This window comes from Fundulus heteroclitus, chromosome 11 (genome assembly GCF_011125445.2).
Source record: "Fundulus heteroclitus isolate FHET01 chromosome 11, MU-UCD_Fhet_4.1, whole genome shotgun sequence".
NCBI lineage: Eukaryota > Metazoa > Chordata > Actinopteri > Cyprinodontiformes > Fundulidae > Fundulus > Fundulus heteroclitus.
Window position 1 is genome coordinate 19,402,604 of NC_046371.1, and position 27,407 is coordinate 19,430,010.

At 38.6% G+C, this 27,407-nt stretch overlaps 1 protein-coding gene across 3 annotated transcripts in view; it reads left to right on the forward strand.

Annotated features, from left to right (window-relative positions):
* The window catches only part of grik1a (glutamate receptor, ionotropic, kainate 1a), a 43,773-nt gene that overhangs the window by 14,052 nt on the left and 2,314 nt on the right, over positions 1-27,407 (forward strand). Inside the window, exons 4-17 of one of the 3 annotated variants that reach the window (XM_021314165.2) lie at positions 1,038-1,219; positions 1,804-1,857; positions 2,010-2,180; positions 3,760-3,903; positions 8,842-8,949; positions 9,129-9,173; positions 16,773-16,889; positions 17,152-17,355; positions 17,471-17,694; positions 18,180-18,298; positions 20,492-20,709; positions 21,415-21,637; positions 24,492-24,742; positions 25,733-25,901. In XM_021314165.2, coding sequence (XP_021169840.1) covers positions 1,038-1,219; positions 1,804-1,857; positions 2,010-2,180; positions 3,760-3,903; positions 8,842-8,949; positions 9,129-9,173; positions 16,773-16,889; positions 17,152-17,355; positions 17,471-17,694; positions 18,180-18,298; positions 20,492-20,709; positions 21,415-21,637; positions 24,492-24,742; positions 25,733-25,858 — 2,186 coding nt within the window. In that variant the 3' untranslated portion in view covers positions 25,859-25,901. The remainder of the gene's footprint in view (positions 1-1,037; positions 1,220-1,803; positions 1,858-2,009; positions 2,181-3,759; positions 3,904-8,841; positions 8,950-9,128; positions 9,174-16,772; positions 16,890-17,151; positions 17,356-17,470; positions 17,695-18,179; positions 18,299-20,491; positions 20,710-21,414; positions 21,638-24,491; positions 24,743-25,732; positions 25,902-27,407) is intronic. The other 2 variants (XM_012858674.3, XM_036143062.1) reach the window with 2 other exon arrangements.

Genomic DNA, 27,407 nt, shown 5'->3' on the forward strand with positions numbered 1-27,407 from the left:
CAGGACTAATTTTGTCAGAAAAAAAAATAACACAACAAAAAGAAAAGGTGTTGGTTAAGGAAGCGTAACAACGCGACCAGGGGCTCGCTTGCAGTACTATGATATGGAGGTGAGTTGTTTTGTTTTTTTCTCGCGGGGAATCCCTCACCTCGCTTTCTGATTGGCTACACGTCACATTCAACAAGCTGCGCGCTCATTTGTCCTCGGGGGATAATCGGCACCTCTCAGAAGGGGAAGATCGTGCTGAAAATGAGACTACAATTCCTGCCGTGTGAACCAGCCACAGAGTATAGATCAACCTAACATTCCTCTTTCACACACAGCCATGAAACATTTTTAAATTGAACTTAACCCCCCTTTAATTTTTTTCTGCAGCCGGGTCTGGCCAAAGCAATCAGCACTAGATCGGGTTGAGCGGCTTTTAGCTAATCAAGACTGAATCGAGACTCACTTCTGCCTAATACCCTTGTGTGTGACGTGATCAAATGAGCGTAATTTGATTGGCTAAAAGCCACTGGACTCCATCTAGTGCTGATTGCTTTGGCTCGAGTCACCAGAAGGTCAACACATTTGCAGGGGAATTTTTGCCGGTGAAATATTTGCTGGCAAATTCACGTTTCTTTTTTCCAGAAACTATCAGGAATCTCACCATAGCATTACGTACTGGTCAAACTGTTTAATACCTACTTGTTTGTTGGTTGCACTTTGCACTTTATGTTCACCCATGTTAAATAGAGAATCTTGCTTGATAACTTCTTTAGGATTACCTGATGAGTTCTCAGTGGAGCAACTAAAGTCAAGTGCAAACATTCATTTAGAAAGTTTTTGTTTTCCGGTTTCTGAAAAGAAAAATCTGATGTGGTCATCAGACTTTCACATGTCCAGTGGGCACTATTTCATTGCTGTGTGTGAATTATACAGTTACAATGAACAAAAGAAGCCAGAGACAAAGGCTTTGGACTGTCAAGAGTCTCAATCCAAGTAAAAAATAACAATTATTATTGATCTCATTTACTCAAATACGTGTTTTATTTCAGGTCTGATGCGGATGCAGGAGTTGATCAAGGCTCCAGCAAAATTAAACTTGAAAATCAGGATACGGCAGCTCACCCCTGGTAACCAAGACGCTCGGCCGCTGCTGAAGGAGCTGAAAAAAGACAGAGAATTTTTTATCCTCTTTGACTGTTCCTATCGCACAGCTTCAGAACTTCTAAAACAGGTTTGTAATGTATTATTATTACATTTTTTTTTTTTACTTCATTTCCATTTTTTATTTCGGTTTTACAACACATTGATGGCTCCTTTGAGGACATTACATTTAATTAGCTTTTTTAATAGCAGCATATTCTGATAAAACAATAAATCATCTGAAAGCTGTTTAATGTATTTGCTATGCCTTTCATTTTATTTTGAACGATATCAATAAAGGATAAAAGAACGGAATATTTATGTGCAAATCAGGATTATTAAACACTACTCGTAGCATTTCAAAAGGATAAATTTATTCTAAATCCCACAGACCTTTAACTCATCGAGCTGAAACTATTTTCCTCTATGCTTAAGATGTTTCCTGTCTTCACTGACTAGGGCACCCGTGATGAGTGCAGATGAGACAGAAACATTTGTTTTCTCCTTTCATGTCATATGCCTTTGAGAGCTGAAAACTTTTTAAATCAAGTTGTGTTTGCTATAAGCTTACAGAGGGTGAAAATCAAAGTTTTTATTGTAGTTTATTTAACTATTTACTGTTCAATTCATGTTTTTGTTTACGCACAATGAAATAATAATGTCTTTTATTCTCAGCTGTCATCCATGGGAATGATGACCGAATACTACCATTTTTTCTTCACTACGTTGGTGAGATGGTTTAAAGAATCGTTTTGGTTTCGACTGAGAAGTTCTGCTCCCTGATTAGCGATTCAAAGCTACGATATGTCAACGTGTCCCAATTTAAATCACCCAGATTCTCCTCTTTCCGTCTCATTTCAATTTGCCCCCTGCTCCGGCAGGATTTGTTCGCTCTGGACCTGGAGCCCTACCGTTACAGCGGGGTCAACATGACTGGTTTCAGACTGCTTAACTTTGATGACCCATGGGTGGCTTCGACCATTGACAAATGGGCCACGGACAGAGTGCAGGGTCCCAAACAGGAGAGCGGTCTGATGGAGGGAGTCATGACAGTAAGTTTTGGCTCAAAGCTGGTTATGCCAGATGCAATGGCATTTAAACACAATGTGCCTTGATAAGAAACTCACAAAAAAAAAAATCTCATTGAAGGGTGATAAATCAAGCAGAAAGTGTTTTAATCTAAATGCTGATGTTTTTTTCCCGTCTTCCTCCCTGATGCCGATTCAAGAATATGAAGGGTTAACTCTAATTAATAGTTTCAGAGTATGGGTAAATGTACTGAACGCTTCACACATCCTCAGGATCATAAAATTGTTACTTTAAATTCCACAATATCACTAAGTATAACCCATTTGGGTTGCAGGAGTGCTGAGACTGTTGCCTAGCTAATAAATCGACTTCACTTAGTGGAACAAAACAATCTGTCTCCTGATTGGCCACCTGTCATGCTATTGTGTATCTGCTTTGCATTTTAAAGGGGTCACATCATGCAAAATCTACTTTTTAGCACTTAAATCAATTGTGTTGTGCACCAGGAGTCTCTTGGAGTGCACAAAAGTTGACTGTAGTCTCTCTAGGTGCCGTGCAGATATCATAATATTGTTTTTGGGTCATATTTTTCAATCCTATAAGTGTCTCTGTTTTCTATTATTTTTTTTCAATTATTATGTCACAGTGGTTGTTGCAGACCTGCTAAAAAAGGACATCTAGCATCCCAGTTTTGCTAGTATACCATTTTTATTTCTTGTAGCGATTTTCTGTTCCAAGCTGAAGGACGCAGAAGCTACAAGTGCATAAATCACTTTAAACTATTTGTTCTTTAAACCATCTCCCAGCATCTCACAAAAATGGCCAAATGGGATGGAGTGGAATCTCTTCGACCTGGACGGGGACACAGGGTTGTGAAGTGCCTCCTTTATATTTAAAGAGACCACACCAAGATGAGTTGCTCTCAGACACACCTCAAAACAAGGGTAAAAAGGGGGGAATGTGGGGTTAAATTAAATTCAGACCAAAACATTGCAGTCCACTTTATGTGTACCACAACTGAATGATTTAAATGTGAAAAGGAAGAACTGAAAAGCATGTTATGTCCCCTTTAATGGTGTACGGCGATGCTCCAGCATGGCTATCCTGCACATTTTACACATCTATTTGCCACAGATCTTTTGGAGACACCACATATACCACAAATACAGTCATATGAAAAACCTAGGATATGCCATTATATAATCTTTTCCGTATTAAGAAATTTTCACATGGGTGAACAGCTGTATTCAGATTGAATAAATAATTGTAGGCATATATGGACATTCAGAACTGTAAGTAGTCTTCCAGTGAGCAGAATCACGTACACAGAAACCTGGGAAGTAGTAGGACAACTCCATACATGGTCATGAACACATCTGATTGGATGAAAGAAGTCAATAATGTCCAAATAAAACAATGAGGAAAAAAAAAAAAACACAGTCCTGTGACTCACGTTTTATGCAGTGCCAGCTAGTTCTCATTTGCAAGACGTTATGTTTTATAAGCGTTGTTATTCTTTCATTTACCACCAATAGTCATTTGAAATGCTTCTTGTTAATAATAACAAGTGTATAGAAAGATTATTTTGCATGTTCTCTATAGACAGATGCAGCCTTGATGTTTGATGCAGTGTACATGGTTGCAGTCGCATCGCAGCGGGCCACTCAGATGACCGTCAGTTCGCTGCAGTGTCACCGCCACAAACCCTGGCGCTTTGGACCTCGCTTTATGAACCTGTTCAAGGAGGTGAGAGTCCGTGTGGAACAGCCAAGCCGCTTTTAGCTTCACTGGCATGCATTTTACAAGATGTGCTGAGTGTGTTTTAAAAAGGTCTGCATGAGCATGAGATCTTTTTTATTTATTTATTTATCCTGCCCCAGCTTTTGAGTAACATTTCAAAGAAATTTAATATCAGGTGAAATTAAATATTTTGTCGGTCCCCTCCTTGTGAAAGCCGTCAATATGAAAATGCATGCCATTTATGTGGTGAGAGGTGGAAAACCTGTGGCCCATTGCCCGGTTGTCTGACTGAATGCCCTACAGACAGAAATGAGGCCTTTGATGCTCAAGTAGTTTGATCTCTTTAAGTCTTAAATCCAGTTGAGGGACCGTTGCCTGCAGTGGAGGGGGGGGGGATATTATCACTCCATCCCTTTACTTGGATTTTCCTCTCAAGGCTGCTCTTTTCTACCGGTCGGAATTTTCTTCTTTAGCTTTTATTTTTATTTACCATTACTCTGTTTTTTTTTTTTCATTCTTCTTTCCTATTCATTCATTTAATAATAGGATGTCTGATTGCAAGAACAGCTAACATAATCTCACACGGCACTCAATTAACAAACAATCTGAACAAAGATTGGGGTATAAAGAAATACAGCTTTCATTCCTGCATTTGCATCCTTGGCTCGACGGTTAGTGTTATTTCTCTTTTGATTGGTTATGATACTGAACAATGTGTTTTTAGCTGAAGTTAATTGCATTTTATTTTACCTCTGCAGACAGTCTTTTGTCATTCAAAGCGGATAATATCCTCAGAGAGCCCATGAAATATGAATAGTATCCTGGGGTTTAAACGGTAACAATTGCAGAGAGATATTTTCTTGAATGCGCTTTTTTTGTATGCCTTTCTATCGAAACTTTGAGTTAAAGTTAATAATGTCTGAAAAGAAAATGATCTGGGGACGGAGTGAAACTGCTGCACTTGGATTTATCCTTGTATTGAAATTTAAATGTGGATTTGATTGTACTCGGATTGGCTCGTAATGTCAGTGTAATTGTGCGGTTGTGTAAATACCTGTTACTCTTAACATTTAGGAGAATAAAAGGCAATGCTGTCACAGATGAATGGCCATGCAAAAGTCAGATGTGAGACACTTATGGAATACAATAAATGGGTGATTTTAAAATCAAACTGATTCCATATGTATTAATTCAGTTATATTTTGTCAATTTATAACTTCCAACCTATACTACCTATACTTGGAATTTTATGTGATGTGCCAACGTAAAATAGCGCTATGTAAAATGGGAGGAAAGGGATAATTGGTTTAAAAAAACATCTGGAAAACTGAAATCTGAAAATGTGGCATATTAAGCTCCCCCTTGACTCAGTACATTGTAGAGGCACCATTTGGTGCACTTCTGTTTAATGTTCCCCAAGCAGTCAGACGTAGAGCATCTGTGAATATTAATTTTCAGCAATTTGCTGTTTCCTAATGGGATTTAGGTAAGTATTGTGTTTGGCTCGCCCTATTTGACACATGGAAATGCTTTCATCTAAAACCCTTGAATTGTTGCTTCCAACGTACGATTGTTGGCCTGCTGAAAGGTCTTTTGCATTCTGCAGCAGTTCTTTTTCTAGGACTGACCTGTTCAGCTCCATCACTCTTCCTATCAATGCTGACTAGCTTCCTTCACAATCTATCCTTTTCCCTCCACACTTAAGCATTACTCTGTGTAGGTCTATCGTGTAAAATCGGAATAAAACACTTGTTTTTGCAAAGTGACAAAATGTGAACTAGTTTAAGTGTTTTGTATTCGTGTAAGACAATTGTCACCATATTGATTTATTTTGAACATTATGATAACATTCTAGATGTTTGGAATACTAGTAAAAATGCTGTTTAGGAAAGCGTACCCATGATTATCAAAACATCCACATTGCTGATCTGGATGTTTTGTTATATTTTCCCTCCTTCTGGAGCACTGTAGCTTTAGTTTGTGCAGTTACTGGTCCAAGGTTTTAAAACCAAGAGCAATCGTTATTTGGATTTCTAAGCAAAGAAGGAACAAGTAACTGAGACACACTAAACATTTGAAAATCTAGCTCCGCCTTTGGCCGGAGCTAAAAAGATCTACAGAACATGCTACAAATATCTCCTGTGATCAGTGATCTAAAATAAAGAAAAAGATTATAAATACCTCAATCTGGAGCACATAAAAAAGACAAGACCTAGATTTTAACGAAATTTAAGAGGCATTTTTGAACTAATTTCATATGATATAAATTAGCGATTGCTAAATGTTAATCCACAAACCAGTGTTTTGCTTTCATGAATTTGACATTTGCAGGGATTCCAGCCTATTGCAAAATCAAACATCATCTTTGTTCTTGTCTTTAAACCATCTTTAACTAATTAATATAATTCAGCACCAAATTGTGTTAGCCCTGCTGCTTATACTATGTGTAAGAACGTCATTGCCTGAAGGATTTGTAAGGATTTCTATCTACTGCAAAATCAAACATTATCTTTGTTCCTGTCTTTTAACCATCTTTAACTAATCAATGTCTTATACAAAGTATGTGTAAGAACTTCATTGCCTCAAAAAAAGTTTGTTTTGCAGGCTTCCTACATACCACATTGAACATGGGTCATTTTGTCTAGACCTGCTTCTATTTTGTACCCATGGACATAACCATTGCATGTTAGACTCATTAACATCTGAGAGATCAGATTGTGTCCAAACAGCACCGAAAACAAATGTGAACTTTCTCTAAACATTCTAAGGAAGGTCATTCTAAAGCCATGCAGAGAGACAGCGGGACTTTTACCTGTAATAGTTTGACTAAAGCCTTTGTCCTGAGACAAGCTGAAAGACTATTCACTGACATAATGTGACTGCTGTCAAGCAGCAGAGTTCACAAGATCTCAGGTTTAAAAATAAAAACAAATAGTGACCAGGGTTGTCAGCACTGCTCTCAGCTAGTCTCATTAAATTAAGCAGCTATTGGAAATAGTCTTTTTAAGTTAGACATTTTAATAAGCTTCTTGTTCCATATGGTCGATGCAAAAAGACTTCCTCTACCACTCTCGAGTTAGGATTTTATCGATCGATGAACGTCAATATGCCATGTAAGGGAGGGATTTTTCTCTTTACTCTGCAGTTTATGTTTGATCGTATTTGGAGGTTTATTGTACGGACTGCAGTCACTGTGTTGTGCAAAACATATATATTCTCTCTGTCACTTTTGCCTTTTACTTTTGCAGTCAATGTGTGTGACCGAATAAAAGTATGTGGAGGAGTTGGCAGCTGTTTTAGAGAGTTTATAGATTAGATGTTTTAGTGCTGTAGCAATAAAACTGAGCTCTGTGAAGTCCTGCATTATGTATTTCCCTTTAGTTCTCTCACATTGTGCCTATATTAAGCAAATAAGCTTTGTGAATAGTTTGTGGTTTAAATAACTGCAAAAACTCAACTTAATTTATGCTGTATAATTTCTGAATGACATAGTTACAAACATTGGAGAAACATTAAAGGGGGCATATACCACAAAATCAATCAACAACATTTTGATGTTTACCTGGAATCTCTACAAGTGCAGAAATTTTGAAATTATTCTGTCCAGGTGCTGCGTAGATGTCTTTATTTTCTGTTTGGGTCATTTTTTTCATTCATTCTCTATTCTCTACTGCTTTTTTTTAACAATTACGTCACAGTATTTGCTGCAGAGCTGCTAAGCAAAGGTGCCGACTTCCGGTGATGACCAATTTCGCAAATTTGCCCTTTTTAAGTTTCTTGCTGCGATTTTCTAGTCCAAGCTCAATGATGCCAAAGCTACATTTGGATAAGTCAAAATGTTCGGTTGTTTTGGTGTATTAACCCACACAAGTCATTACACTGTCCCCAAGCGTGCCACATAAATGGGTCAACAGGAGTGGCGTAGAACACTCTGCGACCTGGAGGGGGGATGGATATGAAGTGCTTTCTTTGCATTTAAAGAGACAGCACCAAAAGTTGCTCTCAGATGCACACCAGAACAGGAGCAGAAGAGGGGCTGTGGGGAAAAATAACGAGACATTTAGACCAAAGCATTGCAGTTCTACTTTATAAAGATCACAACTGAATGATTTAAATGTGAAGAACAAGGTATTAAAAAGCATGATATGTCGCCTCTAATAAACCTTGTGATGTCCTTGTTTTTGGTCGCCTGGCCAAGATGTGGCCACACATTTATTCACATGTAAAGCAATGATCCGATCATTCAGCAAATCACAGATCATTCTGAATCAGCCGGGACGCTTTTTAATGCCAGGTGTGAATGGGGCCTCAGGTTCTGTCGCTCGGTAGACACTTTTTTTTTTAGAGATATTGTGGCAGTAAATAATGATGTAATGCTTAAATCTCGCATCTAATACAATTTATTTGTATATACTTTTCAGAACATTTTGTTTTTTATCCCATTGTTAGTGGTTTTGATGACCATTTGGTCCACTTGACTAATATGAAATACGATCCCTGATCAAACCAAAGCAAATTCTAATTTCATATGTGACTTCGTAACACCTAATTTGGGACCATGGATTAAAAGAGTGTGGCTCAGTTGCACTAAAGTTTATTTAAGTGCCCTGTCAATGTCAAGAAAAATTTAACAAAATAAAAAAATCGGAACATTTGAAAGAAATCATAATAAGCATCAATTTACATTCACGTTAACACTGCTTCATTAGAATATCTGCATACTATACACAGTCCTTTATTTATTTTTTGTTTTTCTGATATGAGGCAGCTTACATCGCACTCAAGACGTCTGTAAGCACAGACTCTGTATTCCCTCTCCTTCTGGGCGAGAATTAACGTATTTTGTCAACTCTCCACACATTCAGAGAACTTAGGTGCTGTTAAATCTTTAACAATGCTCTCCTGTGGCTCTTTCTTTCTCTTTCTGTGTGTCTCTTTTTCCAGGCACAGTGGGATGGACTGACAGGTCACATTGTTCTTAATAAGACAGATGGCCTAAGGAGAGACTTTGATTTGGACGTTATCAGCCTCCAAGAAGACGGCACTGCCAGAGTGAGTACAGCATCATGTACAACAGGCTATTACACCAACATCGTGCTCTGTCTATATTGAGTCTGTGTTTGAAATACACATTTTTGACACTATAAATTTGCCTATTAACGTTGTGCCAACTGACTGTTTCTTTCCATGCTCTCTGTGGTCCATGTTGCCTTTTTTGAAATTTTCTAAAGGGTATTGTGGAGGGCACAAGTCGCCTTACAAAACGGTGGATCAAGGTTTGTTCTGTGCCCTGTTTGGTTGAAGCCTTTGTTGTTTTTCCCCCCCCCCCCCCCAACCTCCCTGTATTTTTCACTCTATATGCCACTCACCTCCTCTGTTACCTGCCTTGTCAACTCTGTTACCCTTCAATGGTTTCGGTGTACACCTATGCCATATTTGGCTTTTCAGCCTTTTTACTCTTTGGGTACAGGCTCTGATTGATATGAGAAGCATCAAAACTATTTTCCCCGGTAGCTTTAGAAGAAAGTTTCATATAGTAGACAGAGCAATAACTTGAAAAAGAAAGAAGTCGTCTGTTACTTTCTGCTTCTCTAGTGTTATTCAGAGTCCACCACTCCTGCCTGTGATTAATAAGAGGATAATTGGCCACTTTTGCTGAGATTTGTACTTGGAAACTATGTTCTTTACCATTAGATTGCCATCACGCATTCATGCAGGCCAGAAGGACTTTACGGCAGCCAAGAAATACTCAGTTTCCAGAGACAGACAGTGATCCAGACACCAGTGGGGGAGTTGAGGTTTAAAAATGGCTCAGAGAGAAACAGATTAAAGGTTAGGAAAACAAATCCAAATGTGTCTGTTGTTCCTCTGCAGAACTTTAAAATGTACACTGATATCCACAAGTATTGTAAAATGTAATTTGTGCCAGTTCCATGTCTGGTACTAAATATATATATATATATATATATATATATATATATATATATATAAATATATATAAATATTCAAAGTGTCTATACACTGAACGGTAATGTAACATTTCATCCGTCTTTTACGTCACTGTCCTGGCTCTCACTACACGTCTACACAGACTTCTCAACAGCAGGAGCAGTCACGGCTCCACAAAAGGCTGTTGCTAATAGCTGTGCTGTTTTCTGTACCTTTCTCCATCTTATTATGGTGTGGTCTGAATTTTTGTTGGCTCCCATGCTCAACAACTTCATACTAATACAGAGACGCTGGTATCTACCATTTTTTCTTTTTGTTTGTTTTTTTTAACTAAACTTCTTTCAACAATTTTAGTAACAATTACATCCTCTATTAATTCTGTAGACAGTGCACTGCTGTGTGAAGTCTTCTTCTGTTATTTGTGCATGCGGGGCGCTTTGGGTCTTAAACAGTTAAGACAGAAGTCTGATGGTGGTCGCATTTAATTAGTAGTATGAACGACCACACACACACACACACACACACACACACACACACACACACACACATGCACATGCAAAACAACAAATAATAGATTTCAGCAAGAAATCTGAATTAGGCATCAAGTCCTGCAGTGTGAACATAACCTTAGAGACCTACAGGAATGAGACGCATTTTGAAGTAACCAGTTCTCCACGAGATTAGTTTATTAAGCTTTGAACACACATTCACTTGGTGTGCCATTAATTGCAGAGGTTGCTGTTACAACCTATGCCTGCCATTAAAACTATGTAATTCCTTTATTTGACTTGAACATATGCTTAGTTTTAAAGTCTAGTTTCTTCTGTATTCCAGTTTTAGTTTAGTTTCTTTTAATTTTTCTGTAAATGTCAAATCATTATTGTAAGACTGCTTTCATACCTAAACTTCTATTGTGATTGTTTTTGTCCCTCCGGCAATAATGAAGTGTACTAACATGTTATACCAACAGATTGTTATTGTTACTCTCTTTCTTTCTTTAGTATAAATGCAAATTAACAGATTCTGGAGGCTGTAGCTAATTAAGTCGTTATGTACAAATAAGCTGATGGTTATTTGCAAAAGACGTACAGGTAGAAAGGGGGTGTGACACAAGTAATCACCATGAGAAACACTTTTTGAGAACAGAACATCCAAGGCATTTTGCCTCCTAACTCCATTTCCTTTGCAAATAATGATAGGCTTCTACATAAATGACCACCCAAACTAAAAGTGACAACGACTTAAAGGGTAATAAAATTGAGTTTGCATAACCCACTGTGATGCTTTTGAGAGCTTCTTTCGTTTTGGCCCTTCTCAAAGCAGCACTGAACCTCACCCTGTGGGACCAACAAATCTGGATTTATACGAAATGAGTGTTTAGCAGGACAGCTCTTTAAAAATCCAGAAAATTCCCTTTAAGTTTAATTTGACCTTAAGTACTCCTTTATCGTTTTTTGTTTGTTTTTTATTTATTTCTTTTTTTACATTTGAGCCAAAGAACAGATGTTAAACCAGTTCATCCTCTTAAACAGCTTGTTTGCAAACTTGCCCAACTCCATCTGTCTCAGTCATCAGACAGGCAGCTATGTGGACAGTCAGCAGCTGTCAAGTTTCAAACACCATGATTTATGTTGCAATTTGATTTTACGCTGCACTTTTAGCTTTTAATACTCATCCTTAGGCGCCTCATTACTATATGAAATGCCCATCTCATAAAACACTTGACTTCATGGTCATAATAACTGAAATATCGTTTCACTGCAGTTGGGTTGGTTCTTGGGTGTTACTGTGTTAAATGCACTTTGAAGAGGATGAGAATAAACAAAGTAAGAAATAAAGTAATTTCCTTCAAAGTTGTTGACTCCTCTGGAAATGTATTTTTTCCCCCTTTTTTTCTCGCCTTCAGCTTTCTTGGCTCGACTTAGCACGCTCCTAATCTTTGGTAATGGTTTTCCAGTGTGATTTGGTTCTGAGTAAGGATGAGCTTTGGGGTTCTTAGCATTTTTCTTAAAGCAGATGAGAAAGAGAGAGTCAGTTTTTAGTCAGTGTTTATGGGAGGCACTCTGGTACACATGATAAATTTGCAATCCTATATACAGCAAACCCATGACTAAGGGCTATGGGGAAATACAGAAAATCGAATGACTGACATGAACTATATTCCTTCTTTTTGAGTTGGTTGGATTTCTGATATTCTGGACGTATGATCCTAAGGAGGATTTTTATATATATATATATATATATATATATATATATATATATATATATATATATATATATATATGCCACACTTAAACATTTACAATGCCTTTCAAAAGTATTCATACTGCTTGAACTTGTCACATTCCTATCGCAAACTTCAAAGTATTTTATGAGATAGACCAACAAAAAGTAGTGCATAAAGATAGACGGAGAAGGAGACATGATTTAAAATATTTTTACAAAGAAATATCTAGAAAGTGTGGCATGCATTTAAATTCAGCTTTCCTGAATTTGGAGGTGTAATGTACACCTCCAGTTTTTTGCCAGCTTCTAAGAACTAGGGGATGCAGAAGAGGAGAAAGAAAGAATTTAGGCACAATCCGAATACCCTTATAAAGTAAGGACTCTTTAGCCAAAGTAGAAGTGCGTCATCGGTCGCCATGATAAGTGCCGTCCGAATAGTGCAGTCAGTAAGGAAGGATGTAGGAAATGTAGCCTGTATGCTCCCTCTCGTGGCTAGTTTTGCCTAGGAATCCCGCAACGTCCCTTACCGGCGCTAAGGGCCCTTAAGGTATCCCACAATTCTTTGCGTGAGATGCCGTATCAGCACAGCCCCCTCACGGAAATCAACAGAAATGTCCAAAGAGAAGACAGTGCGCACTTTGTAGTTCATTTTCGGAAGGCTGTAGGACTAGATTTGACTCGCATCATCCATGTGTGTTTCCGTCATGTAATGATGTCGGAGTTAAAGTCTGTCCGAATGCAGCGCAGCAGTCCGAAGCTCCTTTCCTCCCCACGATAAAGTTCTGCTGTTAAGGTCAAGGAACAAGAGCGAGAGGCTATTATTAAGGGTGTTTGGATTGATCCAGAGTCTAAAAGGAACATTAGGAACAGAGGGGGAAAGGGAGGAAATCAGGATTAAGAATAAAGAAAAAAATTGATAAAAAAAAAACAACAAAAAAAACAGACCTAAACTTTTCTTTTTTTTGCCCCCTCTTTGGGTTCTTGTGAGTACTAAACTTGGCTGAGTGGAACTGCGTCCATGTTGGCACACCGCAGTTTAAGCAGAAAACATTTATTTTATGACATTTTAATTGGTGAAGTACTTTGTTTAAAAGGGGTACTAGTGATGGTGAAGTTGTTGTTTTCCTAATTGGATCTGGTTTGATAACCTCTGCCTTGCACCCCACGTGCCTCCCCAAATTAAGACACCCATCTGTTCTCCTCTGCTGCAATATCCTGTGATTCAATTAATTTACAAACTCTCACTTAAAATGCTGTGGTAGAAATATAAAGTGCTTTTTAAAAAAATGTCTAATGAATGAATGAATGAAGACATTTCATTTTTTGGAACAAATATCCCTGTACAAACCTTTCTTTGTTGTCTGTGTCCTGTCTGGCAATGTAGCAATAAGAATTGTTTGCCCAACAGATTTTACTTTCACAAGTGGAGCCTTACTGCGTTCACCATAGTGCTCCACTTGATTTATATATGCAAGCAGCTTCATTAGATTTTATGCTGGGACTATTTTATGTTCAATGGACATTGAAATGGGAAGGTAAAAGAGGAAATAAAAGAAGAGAAACAGATGAGACAAAATGCTAAAAGGGAGAAAAGGTGAAAGAGAAAGAGGAGAAGAAAGGGAGAGAGCAATATAACATTCTCTGAGATTGCTTCTTGACCTGCAGAGAGATATATAAAAATAACAGTAAAACCAACCAATAAAGTATTACAGGTACAAACAATAAATGCCTTGAGACAATTACAGAAGAATATGCAGTATGATTTAATATGAAATGTATAAAGTGACAGCTGAAGATAATAATAGGGGTTTTCTGTATAGAAGTGAATCTGTAAGCACCTGAATCCATGCACCTGTAGGTGTTTGGGAGAGTGCACTTGTGTATCTAGGGTTTATTCATAAGAAAAATGCTCAATAGTGGTTGTGAAGAGCAATAACCCCCCCCCCCCCCCCCACCCCCCAGAGCACCGAGGAAGACACCAGGGAAACCAAAAACCCAGATGCCTGAAGGGACCCCCCAAGCAAAGGTGCCCAAGAGGGGCCAACACAGGGAAAGCTGCCTCCCCCATCTGAGGGAAAAGGAGAGACGGGCCCCAGGAAACCCCCAACAGCCACAACGGCGAAGCCCCCGGGAGCTGCGGGGACGAGCCCATGGGCTCTGCCGGCAGCCAGTGCAAACCTTTTCACAAAGAAGTTTTAAATCAGTGCACTCTCTTTGGAGCTCAGTTTAACATAGTAAGAGACACTGATGCGCTCACCGCTCATCATCTTCTTCACACTGACTTACAGACCAGACCATTGTTTCAAAATAAAAACCTTGTTTTGTTTCAAGAGTTTCACGCCAGAAAAGCCTGCCACTGCCAGCTCTATTAACAGTGACACGTAATAAGTTAATGCGCTTACCGTTATTGCATCACTCTCATGGGCTCCCCTGACCCTTGCTCGGCCCTTAAACACTGAGGAGATTTGAGGGGTTCAAAATCCGTCGGACAGATGCCTGTTTTAATCTGATAACTGTTGGGATTAAACTGCCTGGTCTGGCCGGCCTCATTCACACTCGCTGGGAACGTGTGGAGAACAGACTCTGTGTTGCCATTTATTCCCTCCAAACCCCTCTGACTCTGCCGCCCTTTTTTCATTCATGCTGTCCCCTCTGGTGTCAGTCCAATTTCCCCATTGTTATGTTCACACTGAGCTTTAGTATAGTTTTTTTTTTATATCTATGATTGCAATATTCTGTTTTATAATAATTATCCATTAAATGTAAAATTTTAAATGGTTAAATCAACAAAATTATTTCTATTTTAATATTTTACAAGTAGCAAACATATCATTTGACTGCAGAGCTTGCATACAACAGTATGCTGCTTGTTTTTGGTAATTCACTATTAATTAAAAGGAATCAAGTTTGTAATACAGGATCTATTTCAGGTACAAATAATGTGTAAAAAATACAAGATTTAGCTCCAGTCAGTTTTCATACATTTATCTTTGACATGAATGAGCTTATTATATTTACTGATGGCCTTTATCCAGTTTGAAATTAATTTGCGACACACAAACAAGGAGTGGATGGACAAGTTTATGGCACTTATTGGTTTTCTCTGATCCAATGGGTCAATATTATGTAAGCCGGCTCAAAGTTGTGCATACACTCTCACTAATAAGCTAAGAATTTGTGGTCGGTTCAACTTCAAGATACTTCAGGAAGTTTTTGCATGACTTCAACTATGAACCTTCAAAAACTAACCTAAATTATCCTTAATGTGTGTCGAAGGTGCTTATCTAGTTGGAAGAACCAATTGTGTTCATGTTTCAGCCAAATGAACCAAACCTTCCGATGAAACAAAATTGATTTGAACGTTTCCAGACAACACAAGATCCATCAACACTCCATCTCCACTGCCAATTCCCAAAGTAAAGTAAATTATAAAAGTTACATGTTGACACAGAACGAGAAGGTGCCGAGCAATAAGAATGACAGTCCTCCAAAACGCACACCGTAAAAGCTCGACTGAAATTTCCCACAATGACAAGAACAATATCTTCTTTTGAAACGTTATGTGGTCAAAAGAGAGGAGGTTTGAGATGTTTTGTCTGCTATGACAAGAGGAATTGTTGGATAAGTCGAGGAAAAGCTTTAAAACCTCATTAGTCTGTGCCAGCTGTTACGCGTGGTTGTGGCAGGCGGGCCGCCTCATGCTGTGGGTCTTGTTTCTCTGCCTGCGGTACTGAGGCGTTACACACAGAAACCGAAATAATGAAAATGGAGGAATACCTCTAAAGTTTTCAACTTCACTTAAAATCAAAATCTAGATGGTTGAAACTTCATTTAACTCTGGGTTTTCCAACAGGACAAAATTTTCAAAAGGCACATGAATGGACAAAGCAGGGTCACAATACATTTTTCAAATGGCTACAATGTCAGCCGTATCGACTCTGCTTAAGTGCAGCATTTTCTCCTAAAAGCAAACACAAACGCTTTGCAATTTCTGATAAGAGGGGCCAAATAACTAGAATCGTACAAAAAGCTTGTCAAATGCTACACTGATCATGTGCTTAAGGTGCAACTTTCTAAGGCACCTTTATCTGAATAACAGTGAGAGAGTAGGCATACAAGCCTTTGTGCCTGTATGAATAATTACAACCATGTTTGGATTAAAGATTTAGGGGCTTGGAACTACTTCTCAGTTTTAATATTCTCTGTACGTGTGTGCTATAAAGGTTTTTGCACTTTGGCGAGAATCATCAGAGCTCAGCCGAGTAAAGGTAAATGTGTTAAGATTGATTTGGTGAGAAAGTTGAAAAAAGAGGCAGGGGTATCGGATCTTTCAATCTTCGCTTTTCTTTTTCATTTCTCACTTCACCGAGTTAGAAAATATGATTAATATACAGTGTATTGAAGCAGCTTCCAGCTTCCTCTTTAGCTTTGAAAAAAAAAAAAGCCAACAAATAAAATATTTGTACTTTTCGCCAATGAATGAGAAAATCAACCAGATTATTCCCTTTTGAAGATGCAGGTGTTAGTGATCACAAAATATAGTTATTCATGTTTTCTATGGTTTATTAGAAAAGTCTATACCAAAATTCTGACAGTTTTTTGTTGCTGAGTGGAGCAGGTGTGACATGTAACATGTTTTGATTTTGAATAAAGCAGCAGATGTTATTTCTTTGAGTCTAAAATCCTGTTTGTGGTTCCAGGTGGCTGTGTGGAACTCGTACAGGGGGATGAAACTGATGGAGAAGCCCAACCGGGACAAGAATACCAATGTTACGGACTCTCTGGCCAACAGGACTCTGATTGTCACGACCATACAGGTGAGGAGATGGGTAAATAACAGGGAGAAGGAGAACGGGTCGGCACATAAGGGATGAGAGGGCTCAATAGAGAGAAAAGTCACATTTAAAAAGACGGAAAAGAAAGTGATTCAGTTGCATCAACCCTCATCGAAGTATCATAAGACTAAAACTCCAGTTGCGATTTCATTTCACTACTGCCAGAATAAAACCATTTAGGTTGTAATGTTTGGTTGTTGTTTTTTTTCCCCGATTAAAAAGCCTTGTATTTTTTTTTATTAAGGAAAATCCTTATGTGATGGTAAAAAAGTCCGAAAAGGAGCTGGTTGGAAACGACCGTTATGAGGGATACTGCATGGACCTTTTGAAGGAGCTCTCCAACATCTTGGGTTTTACGTATGAAGTCCGGCTGGTGGGTGACGGGAAATATGGAGCCCAGAACGATAAGGGAGAATGGAATGGGATGGTCCGGGAGCTAATTGACCATGTGAGTGAAAATTAAAGAGTGTGTTGTGCTCGTCCATCATTGAGCTAATCTGCGTTACTTCTTTTGATTCTCTTCTTTAAAATAAATCTGTAAAAATGTGCATTGTCTACAACAGGTGGCAGACCTTGCTGTGGCTCCATTAACCATCACCTACGTCCGAGAAAAGGTGATCGACTTTTCCAAGCCCTTCATGACTTTAGGAATCAGCATCTTGTACCGCAAACCCAACGGCACCAATCCGGGCGTGTTTTCCTTCCTCAACCCTCTGTCCCCGGATATCTGGATGTACGTGCTGTTAGCCTGCACTGGAGTCAGCTGTGTGCTCTTTGTGATTGCAAGGTAAACCAGGAGACTGATGCATTTGGCAAAAAATGTTATCACAAGCCTGGCCTGGTAGATTAATGCATGCAGTGTTAAAGAGGAAGCTCTGCGTGTTAGAATCTCAGCAATGTCAAATTTGTCCTCATGGCTGCAAGGTTGTCATCTGGGTAGACAGGCTTACTGTGATCTTAATGAAAGTCACAAGCCAAACGTCTTGATCTGTTAACAAAATTAGTCTCTCTGTATTTCAAGTCATGCTTCACAACACCTACTAAAGCTTACTCCTCTAAACCCAAAACCTGTTTTAGGTTCAATATTGAATGAAAATAGATTGTATCTATGGGTCTGTGCTCATAGTGAGAATAATTTGTGCATAGGAATAATATGAGTGGACTGCTTTTGTAATTAAACCAGAGCAAAATTTGTGATGCATTCTTTTTGTATCTAATGATGGGCCATTTTCCCTTCCCTCTGTTACTTCCGTTTTTTTTTTTTTTTTCCAGGTTTACTCCATATGAGTGGTACAACCCACATGCATGCAACCCATCCTCAACTCTAGTACAGAATAACTTCACTTTGCTCAACAGTTTTTGGTTTGGCATTGGAGCACTAATGCGACAAGGTACAAGTCTTACTTTTTAGGTTATTTGCAATCAGAGAATCTGCATGGAATAGGGGCAGTGAAGAAATATTCAGTATGTAATTGGGATGTTTTAAGCATTTTTGAGAATTGTGTTAGATATTGTGGATATCTTATGCAGGTGTCGGCCAAATTAGTCTGAGATGCTACACTGGATGACTTGTAAATCTACTGATAATATCAGTACAAAAACAACAATTGTAAGCAGGTGACATTGGTAGCTTGTCAGTGAGTCAAAAATGTAAGAATTTAAATTTTCTTATTATTTGCATATATTTGCATCTTGTTTTGGGTTTACACAACAAATATGGAGTCTTGATAAACATTTGGACACTTTCTGAAAAACTGTGTTTCCTAACATATTTGGACAAATGGATATTTAATTTTAACCTTTACCATAATACATTTAAATAATGTGTCTAAAAACTATTGGTATGCAGAAAATACAGTTCAGTATTTTCTGTAAAATGTAATAAAAATATTATAGCTGGTAAAGGGTAAATATGGAAAATGCTTCAGCAACATACTTTTTTTTTTTACATAAAATGGCTAAATGTTACATTTCACACCAGCTGCACATCATTACTCAGCATTTCAAAGCAAGTTCGAACTGTTTACTCCTCATACATTTAGTTTGGTGAGCTACTGACTTTTAAAATGAGAGTGAACACCATGATGAAGTGGAAAGAGCTGTCTGAAGCTTTTAGAGAGAGGATTGTAACAGTTTAGAAGTCTGGTAGGGGATTTGAAAAGGTCTCTAGAGAGTATGAAATCAGCTGTTATACTGGCCAGAAGTCATTATACGAGAAAGTGACTTGTTAAACAACAGGCAAATGGCTTAGGTCTGGCTGTCCAAGCACTAAAATAAGTCTCCAAAAGCCTTAATATAGCATTATAGGACATACCTCTTGATACTGTTGACATACAAGTGCATGTCTGTACAAACAGAAAGAGACTAAATAAGTGTAACATTGTGGAGAGGTGTGTAAGGGAGTAACTGTTGATCTCTCAGGAAAAAAAAAATGCAAGGTTTGACGGAAATAATATAGAAAAAAAACTAGGTGTTTGGAATAATGTTCTATGAACAGATTAGCCAAAAACTAAATAATATGGACACAAGAACGGAAGACATAAAACCGTCTGTGAAGAATGGAGCCGAAAGTGTGATGGTTTGCTGCACCTTGAATGCAACCATGTATCAGAGAGTGCTGTGAGACCAGTTGTAAAATAAAAAATAAAAAAAGCTGAAGCAGAACTGGGCCTTGCAACCTGAAACTAACCAAAAACATACCAGCATATCCACTAAGGACTGGCTGACAGCTGAGAAACAGAAAATCCTGGGATGAGTCGAAGCACAGAAGTTGATCTCATGGAGTGGGTGTGGGGTGAATTTAACAGGCTGTACGTGCAAGAAACCCCTGAAACTTCTCAGCTGTAATTGAGGAATGGGACTAACTTTTTCTCAGCTTAAAGTCAGAGACTGGTAGATGGCTGCAAAAGGTGCCATAGTGAAGTTATTACAGCTAAAGAAGGTAAACACTAGCTATTAGGAGGTAGGTGCAATAAACTTCTGTATTTTCCAAGAGATTAATATGAATAAGATTAGTAAAATAAATGAGATTAGCAATCCGTATATGAAAATTTATGAGGTGTCCTATATTTCAAAATGGCTGTTTGCTAATTTTATACGTTTTGTGAAATTAAAATGAAATATAATTAATGATGAATGCAAGTTTATGTAAATGATAATATTTAAATGTCTTTAAATGTATATACGATTTTTTTTTTAACAAAACCGAAATAACAGATAAAATATTTAAAGTATAGCTCTGAAGTATGCTTGTATTTTGTAACATGCTTGATTTAATTTAAGTGCAAAAATTGTAACTGTTAGATTGACTTTGGTAAACAAAACACATCATGAAGAGAAGGGGAAAGAAACTGGGATTACACATAGAGGTGCATAGCAGAAATTAATTATCATCTAACGCTATGGTATGAATGCAAAATGGTTAAACTTCAGTAAACTTCCATTCAAAAAAGGAAAACTTCAAATCTTTATGTTATGTATGTATTGCACTCTTGTTAATTTCCCTTCCAGTTAGGTTTTTTAGCACACTATGTAGACCTTTACCTCTTAAGGTTGTGTATAACCTTTTCTTGCTAATTCCCCAGGCTCTGAGGTGATGCCTAAGGCTTTGTCCACACGTATAGTCGGGGGTATTTGGTGGTTCTTCACTTTAATCATCATCTCCTCGTACACGGCCAACTTGGCAGCCTTCCTGACTGTGGAAAGAATGGACGCGCCGATTGACTCTGCAGACGACCTTGCCAAACAGACAAGGATTGAATATGGGGCAGTGAGGGATGGATCCACTATGACATTCTTTAAGGCAAGTGTTATGTTTTTTTCTTTTGATTGTTATTTTTATAAATGATAAATGCTTTCCTTATAGAATTATGATTTTTCTTTAACACATTAGCGGTCCAAAAATCTAATTTAACCCTTCTAAAACTGTGCACATTCAAGTACTAATATGGCGTTCATTAACATTGCTCCATCCCTTGAGTTGGATGCCTGGAAAAATATCGCTCAGGGCCTCGTGAAGATTGATATTCTGGCTCCTTGGAAGGAAAAGATAAAGAACAGAGACTCAAGTCGTTTGTGTAGTACAGTCAAGGTGTCTTCAGGCAGGGCTGTCACTTCCTCGCGTCACAAAATTCACCTCTCCTCACATGCTGTGGCTCAGCGGGGTTGATTCATGCTGAGCTTTATCCTCCCAGATTGCAGCCAGTGATTATGGCGGTCTGAATGGGAAGAAGCTGGCGGGATGGATGGCTTCAACAAATCGAATCAGCTGGGGGAGATTTACAACACCGCTGTCCCATTTTCTCTTGCGGCACAAAGAGAGACATACATACACAATGAGGCGTACCCTTTGTCATTTTACAAAAACGCATGTTTGCGGTTGTGTTTCAAATCTAGTTAATCATGCGTGGCATATGTGCCGCATGCGCAGCCGCACTAATTCACCAGGTTTTCCCTTCACATCTGCAACATTTCTTACTAGCTCACTTTCTGTTTTTGCTCATTTCAGAAATCAAAAATCTCCACCTATGAAAAGATGTGGGCCTTCATGAGCAGCAGGAAAACAGCCTTAGTGAAGAATAACAAGGAGGGAATCACCCGTGTTCTGACAACTGATTACGCCATGCTGATGGAATCCACGAGCATCGAGTACATCAGCCAAAGAAACTGCAACCTCACTCAGATCGGAGGGCTCATAGACTCCAAGGGCTACGGAGTGGGAACACCTATTGGTAGGAGGAGTTAAAACAACATTTATTATTGAATAATAAAGCAATGGGGAAGTGTAAACAATCCTGCGAAGATCTAACATGCAGGAATTTCTGAACAATTGCAAATTCCAAGACAATAACTGGATTATTCGAACATGTCTCCACTTTGTAATGGTCTGGACAACCATGATTCTGCTGACGCTGCTGCACAAATGATGCAAAATGAAAAAGTTTACTCCCTTCTTGTTTGAGCTAGAGCGGACTTGCAAGTCACAGCCGATCATACAGCCACTAGGCTTAAACAACGTAACTCCACAGACAAACACGGATCTTGGTCAGCTGGACAAAACAGCACAATCATAACGACAGTCACGGTTGTGGAGGTATAGACTGTTGATATCTGCTAGCATAGCATTATATTCCACTGATATGAACCGTTTCATTTTGAGTTGTTTTATATTGCTAACATCAGCTAAAACAGAGTCCGAGGACTTATAGACACGTTTAATTCTTGTAAACAACGACAGCTGCTCATGCAGCGTGGCACCGCTGCATGAGCAAGTGGCTCACTTATTATTGGCCCGAGATTCATACATAATTGGTGGAAAAACCTAGCCTGTCTACAAGAGAGAAGCTACGAGCAGTATTTCATAGCCAGCACCATATGACTTCGTGGCAATGGAAGAGGTGATAAGTTTAAAAACTTAGCCAAGGCTAATAATCCCTACCTTTCCATCTTTGCATCAGGTTCCAGGCAATGTTCAGTGTACACAAACTTAAAAAGGCACGAAATCAGGAATTTGCCAGTCCAGCGACAATTCTGCTGTCAATAAAGCACAGGCGTTTGTTCATTAGCCACAAGCCAATGCTATGCATCCAGATTTAACTGCATGAAACTGCATGTTTTTACATTACAAACAAAAGCCTCAGCTTCTCGTGAAATCAAAGAGTCGACAGAAAACCTTACCTGATATCAAATTAGCGCCATAGACACGTGCATTTCTGATAATGTCTTTGGTCCAATCTATTGGCTTGATAGCCTGAAGCCAAAGCCACGTTCGGCTCAGATTATCGATTCATATAACCGTAAACGCATCAAGCTGACATTTTAATGCCAGTGGTAATAATTGTTTGATTTAATCCTGCTTCCTCCTATGTTGGACAAACAATGAGTATCCACTATCCATAAGCTAGTCATCCGTTGTACTAATGTGCACGCAACTTCCTGACAGTTGCCAGATATTGCAAGACAAACAAGTGAATAGATCTATGACAACAAGCCCAAAAGAAGCTCAACCAGTGACTAACGACTTTACTTTCAGAAACAAGGCAAAAAAAAAATGCAAATTGCAAGTCACAGAATTTAAAAGCGACTTTATAAAAAAACAAAAAACCCAAAGTCACTTATAATACGCGAACAGTGCTTCCTGCCGATGTAGGCTGTAAATAGGTCTATTTAATTTCTATCAGCTCCACGGTGATATGATGTCTTTCTAGAACAGATAAGAAATATATTATTAATAATAACTTCCCAGAACTACAAATCAAAGAAAATCTGAATTAACCTTCAAGGAACAATCCACTATGATGCAAGCCTATTATCAACCAAAAACTGGTGAAACATCATTGTGATTGTCTATAGGGAAGCAAATTTTACATGGCTGTGGGCCAAGAGGGCGTTGACCAAGAAAGGAGCCCTTGCTTTAAAACGGACACCTTAAGCTTGATTGAAATTTTAAGATGCACATGTTGAAACAAAATGCCTTCTGGACCTGGGTCTTATGCTCAGACAAGTTTGAGATTGAGTTGTAAGGCCACAGTGACGAAAAATATGTTGGGAGTAGTTAAGGGGAGGCATTCAAACTTTGGAATGCTCAATTAATATGGTGGAGCATTATGCTGTGGGGCCATTTTATTGCCATTGGTACTGGTGCATTGTGCAAAAGCCATGGAATAACAAAGAGGAAGGACAACCTCCAAAATGTTTAGCTTTGCCTCAAATCAGCAAAATGAATTAGACTTTGGACACAACTGGCTTTCCCACAGTACCGTAATTCTAAGCACATGTAAACTGGTTTTAAAATGAATAAAAGCAGGGTAAAATGAAAACTTCTTGACTGATACAGTCAAAGCCCTGATATCAACTCTCTCTGAATTTTTGTAGACTATGATCAAAGTCCAGTTTGTGCCATGAAACCATGAAGCAATTTGTACCAACTTGGTCAATAAGAGTGGTTAATGGTGAATCAGCAGCTGTAGATAATTCATAGAAGAAGGCAATGTGATTACAAAATAGTTAGGAGCTAAATTATAAAAGGACAAGGAAATACCAAAAGCCAAAGCCGAGAGTTCCCTCTCTTCAAAGTTTCATTTCTTGGTGATCATTAGGAGGAATAAAGAATAAGACAGGCTTTGCATAGTTTTACAAACCTTCAAACTCAGCTTTCATTCATGTCAGCATGCCTACTTGATGAGGCATTTAATTGCTGTGTTGTTTGCTGCTCTCATGCTGCTCTCCCTGCTGGAAAAGTACAAGAGTTCTGAAAATAATGAGCGCCACAGGATGAAATAAAACCTGCAGCTTCCTCAACTCCGACAGAAGAAAGCTGGAGCCTAAATTTAGTTTTGGATCCAAAGTTGGACTTGATTGTTTTTGCATAGGACTTCTATGCAAATCGAGTGTAGTTTTACGTTGATCAAGTCCTTAAAATTGCTAAACATTAGCACAGTGTTTAAAAAAAGTATTCAAAAGAAGTGAAATTATGAATACCTCCATTAATGGGATACTGGGATGTTTCAAAAGAATAGAAAGAAATGTAAACAAAATGTAAATTCATTAATAATTAGTCTCTGAATATTGCGTCTTCTTTGACAGGTTCTCCCTACAGGGACAAAATCACAATTGCCATCCTTCAGCTGCAGGAGGAAGGGAAGCTACACATGATGAAGGAGAAGTGGTGGAGGGGCAACGGTTGTCCAGAGGAGGACAACAAGGAGGCCAATGCTTTGGGCGTGGAGAACATTGGTGGGATCTTCATTGTTCTGGCTGCCGGTCTGGTGCTTTCTGTTTTTGTGGCAATTGGAGAGTTCATCTACAAGGCCAGAAGGAATGCTGACATAGAGGAGGTGAGTGAGGAAAGCTCGAGCTGTACATTAAAATATTGTAGCATTTACAGTTGAAAGGTTGATTTTTTTTACTTTAGACAATTTAAACTGCAGGAAATAAGAAATTATCTTCTTTTATCATTTATTTTTTGGCCTGTTAAAGTGCTTGTAAAAATGCATTTGTTCACAATATGAATTATTTGTGCTTTTTGTGACATTTCAAAAGGATAAAGACTGAGTAACAAACTAAAATATAAAAATGTCAGAACAAAACCAATCACTTCTTTTCATTTGCACTTGAAAACGGATATTTAGCCAGGGAATTTAGATTTCACACATTTATTTCTATTAGCTAAATGCCTGAATAATCAAAGAGAATTTTTCCTTTTTAGAGTTTTTTTTTTATTATTTTTCTTCAAACTCAGAGGTTAATATTTGGCAGAACTGCCTTTGAAACCGCATGATTTGCAACAATGTTTGGGTGTCCTTCCACAATCCTCCAACAACAGTCTGGATGGTTGACTGCCTTGTTCTTAGACACTTTGTCAGCTCTGCACATTTATTTTATATCAGACCGAGATCTGGATGTTGTGATAGCGACGCCAAAGCATTGACCTTGTTGTCCTTGAGCCGTTTTGTATCTAATTTGGTGATATGCGTAGGGTCATTATCTATTTGGAAGACTCATTTGTGTCCAAGCTTCAACTTCATGATTCATGTCTTGACGGGCGGCTTCCCTCTTTCCACATAATGTTCTTTTCTCTGAATGCCATCTACTTTTTTGAAGCTATCTTTTATTTAAGCCTTTAAATTAACTTTTGGTCATTCAACCCATATCACAATTTCATCAGTTTTTCTTATTTTTCATGTTTGGGTTATCTATGTGTATTTCATCCTTTTTTATTATCATTTTACTTCAGTCTAAATGTGTCCAATTTCTTTCAAGTTTATTTACCTTCTTTGTGTTTTCTCCACCCTTTTCTTTTTTTTTTTTTTTTTTTTTTGCATCAGGCCTTTTGTTTCTTTTACGGGATGCAATCCCGTCAGTTCCAGCGCCGTGGTTCCACTTCCTCCTCTGGCAGCTCCTTATCAAATGATCTGGAGAGCGGCAGGCTACTGGGGGACGACACAGATTAGCCGTCTCAGCTCATAGGCAACTCATACCCGCTGTAGACAATAGGTTCGTAAAACAGATGTCCTCGTCTTGGTCCCTCGTCGTGATATCCCAGTATACCCATGGCCCCACATCTGACCACAGCTTTCGCTGTCCATGATTCCTTTTACCCTTTTTGCCCTCAGCAAACTAATATAAGTGATCCTTTTTTGTTTTGTTTGACGAGAAGCCTTTTTGGGAACTTTGTTCTTTAATATGTCTCCACAAATACAGTGCTGTCCTTAATTCATTCCTCTCCCCGTGCTCCAACCACAAACTTCAAATCTATTTTATGGTTCAGGCTTTTGCAGTTCCTTTAACCGGTTTTCTTCAAGACTTGCGCTGCATGTGGCTCCATCCACCTTCACGTCAACTCTGACCAGCCTTATGAAGGAAAGCCTCCCCTCATCATAATGCTGTACCCACCATGTGTTATAACAAAGATGGTGTGTTCAGGGCCATGTGCATTATTAGTATCATATTTGTCAGAATGTTACATTTTGACCTGATAAAAGGGACTTTCTCCCACATGTTAGCAGGAGCTCCTACACAGCTTGTGTTGGTGGGTACACAAGAAGTCATTACAAAATGTGTTTCATGGCTTTCTAGTTGCCACCTTTTCATACAGGCCAGATTTATGTCTTGCACAAGCAATAATCCTCATCTCAACAGATTCTTCCACCCAAGCTATAGACCTCTACAGCTTATCCAGAGTTACAATGGCCCTGTCATGAGTCAGAAACAGGGGACCCTGAATTCAGCCAGACAAGCAAGGTTGAAATAAAAAGGTGATTTATTAACAGAGCAAAAAAAACAAAAGAGGGCACCAAGCCAAAAAGCAAGGAGGCAGTGTCTAAAAAGCTTAAACAGTCCACAGCCAACAACCTAAAATAAACTGGTCAAGAGTCAGGCTGGTCTATTAACAAAAAGAGCAGAACAGGTCAAATAATCCAGGTAAAAACTAACAGAATCAGGTTGGGTACAGGCAGACAGGATCAGACTTACCCCAGGCAGGAAAAAAACACAAACAATGATCGAGAAGAGTGCAAGGAACAAAGGCAGGCATAAGTAGGGAAGTGAGCAGGTGAATGGAATCAAACTAATTAGACTAGGAGGAGCTGATCAGGGAAGGGAACTACTGACGTTTGAAAACAGGTTAAACTAAAAAACAGTTCACGAACCAATCTAGAACACACAATAAATGACCAGGCCCAACCTAAGATGGAACCAAGACTGAAACAGGACACAAGCTAAAATAGAAAATAACCCAAAAACAGAAACTAAACTAAGGCAGGAACTCAAACTATGACAGGCCCTCTTCCTGCTTGTCTGATTAATGCGTTCCTTGCTCAGTCTTTCAGTTTAAAGTTTGCAGTTGTGTCTATTTTCAGAAGATGCCCCGAGCCTTGCTTTATGAGATGTTCTTATCATGCAAAACTCAAGTCAAGTCTAACAGCCTTATTTCTTAAAATCTATTTATAAAGGTTGACCTGCAGGGGAAAAAACACAATAGCAAGTATAAAAGAAAACAAA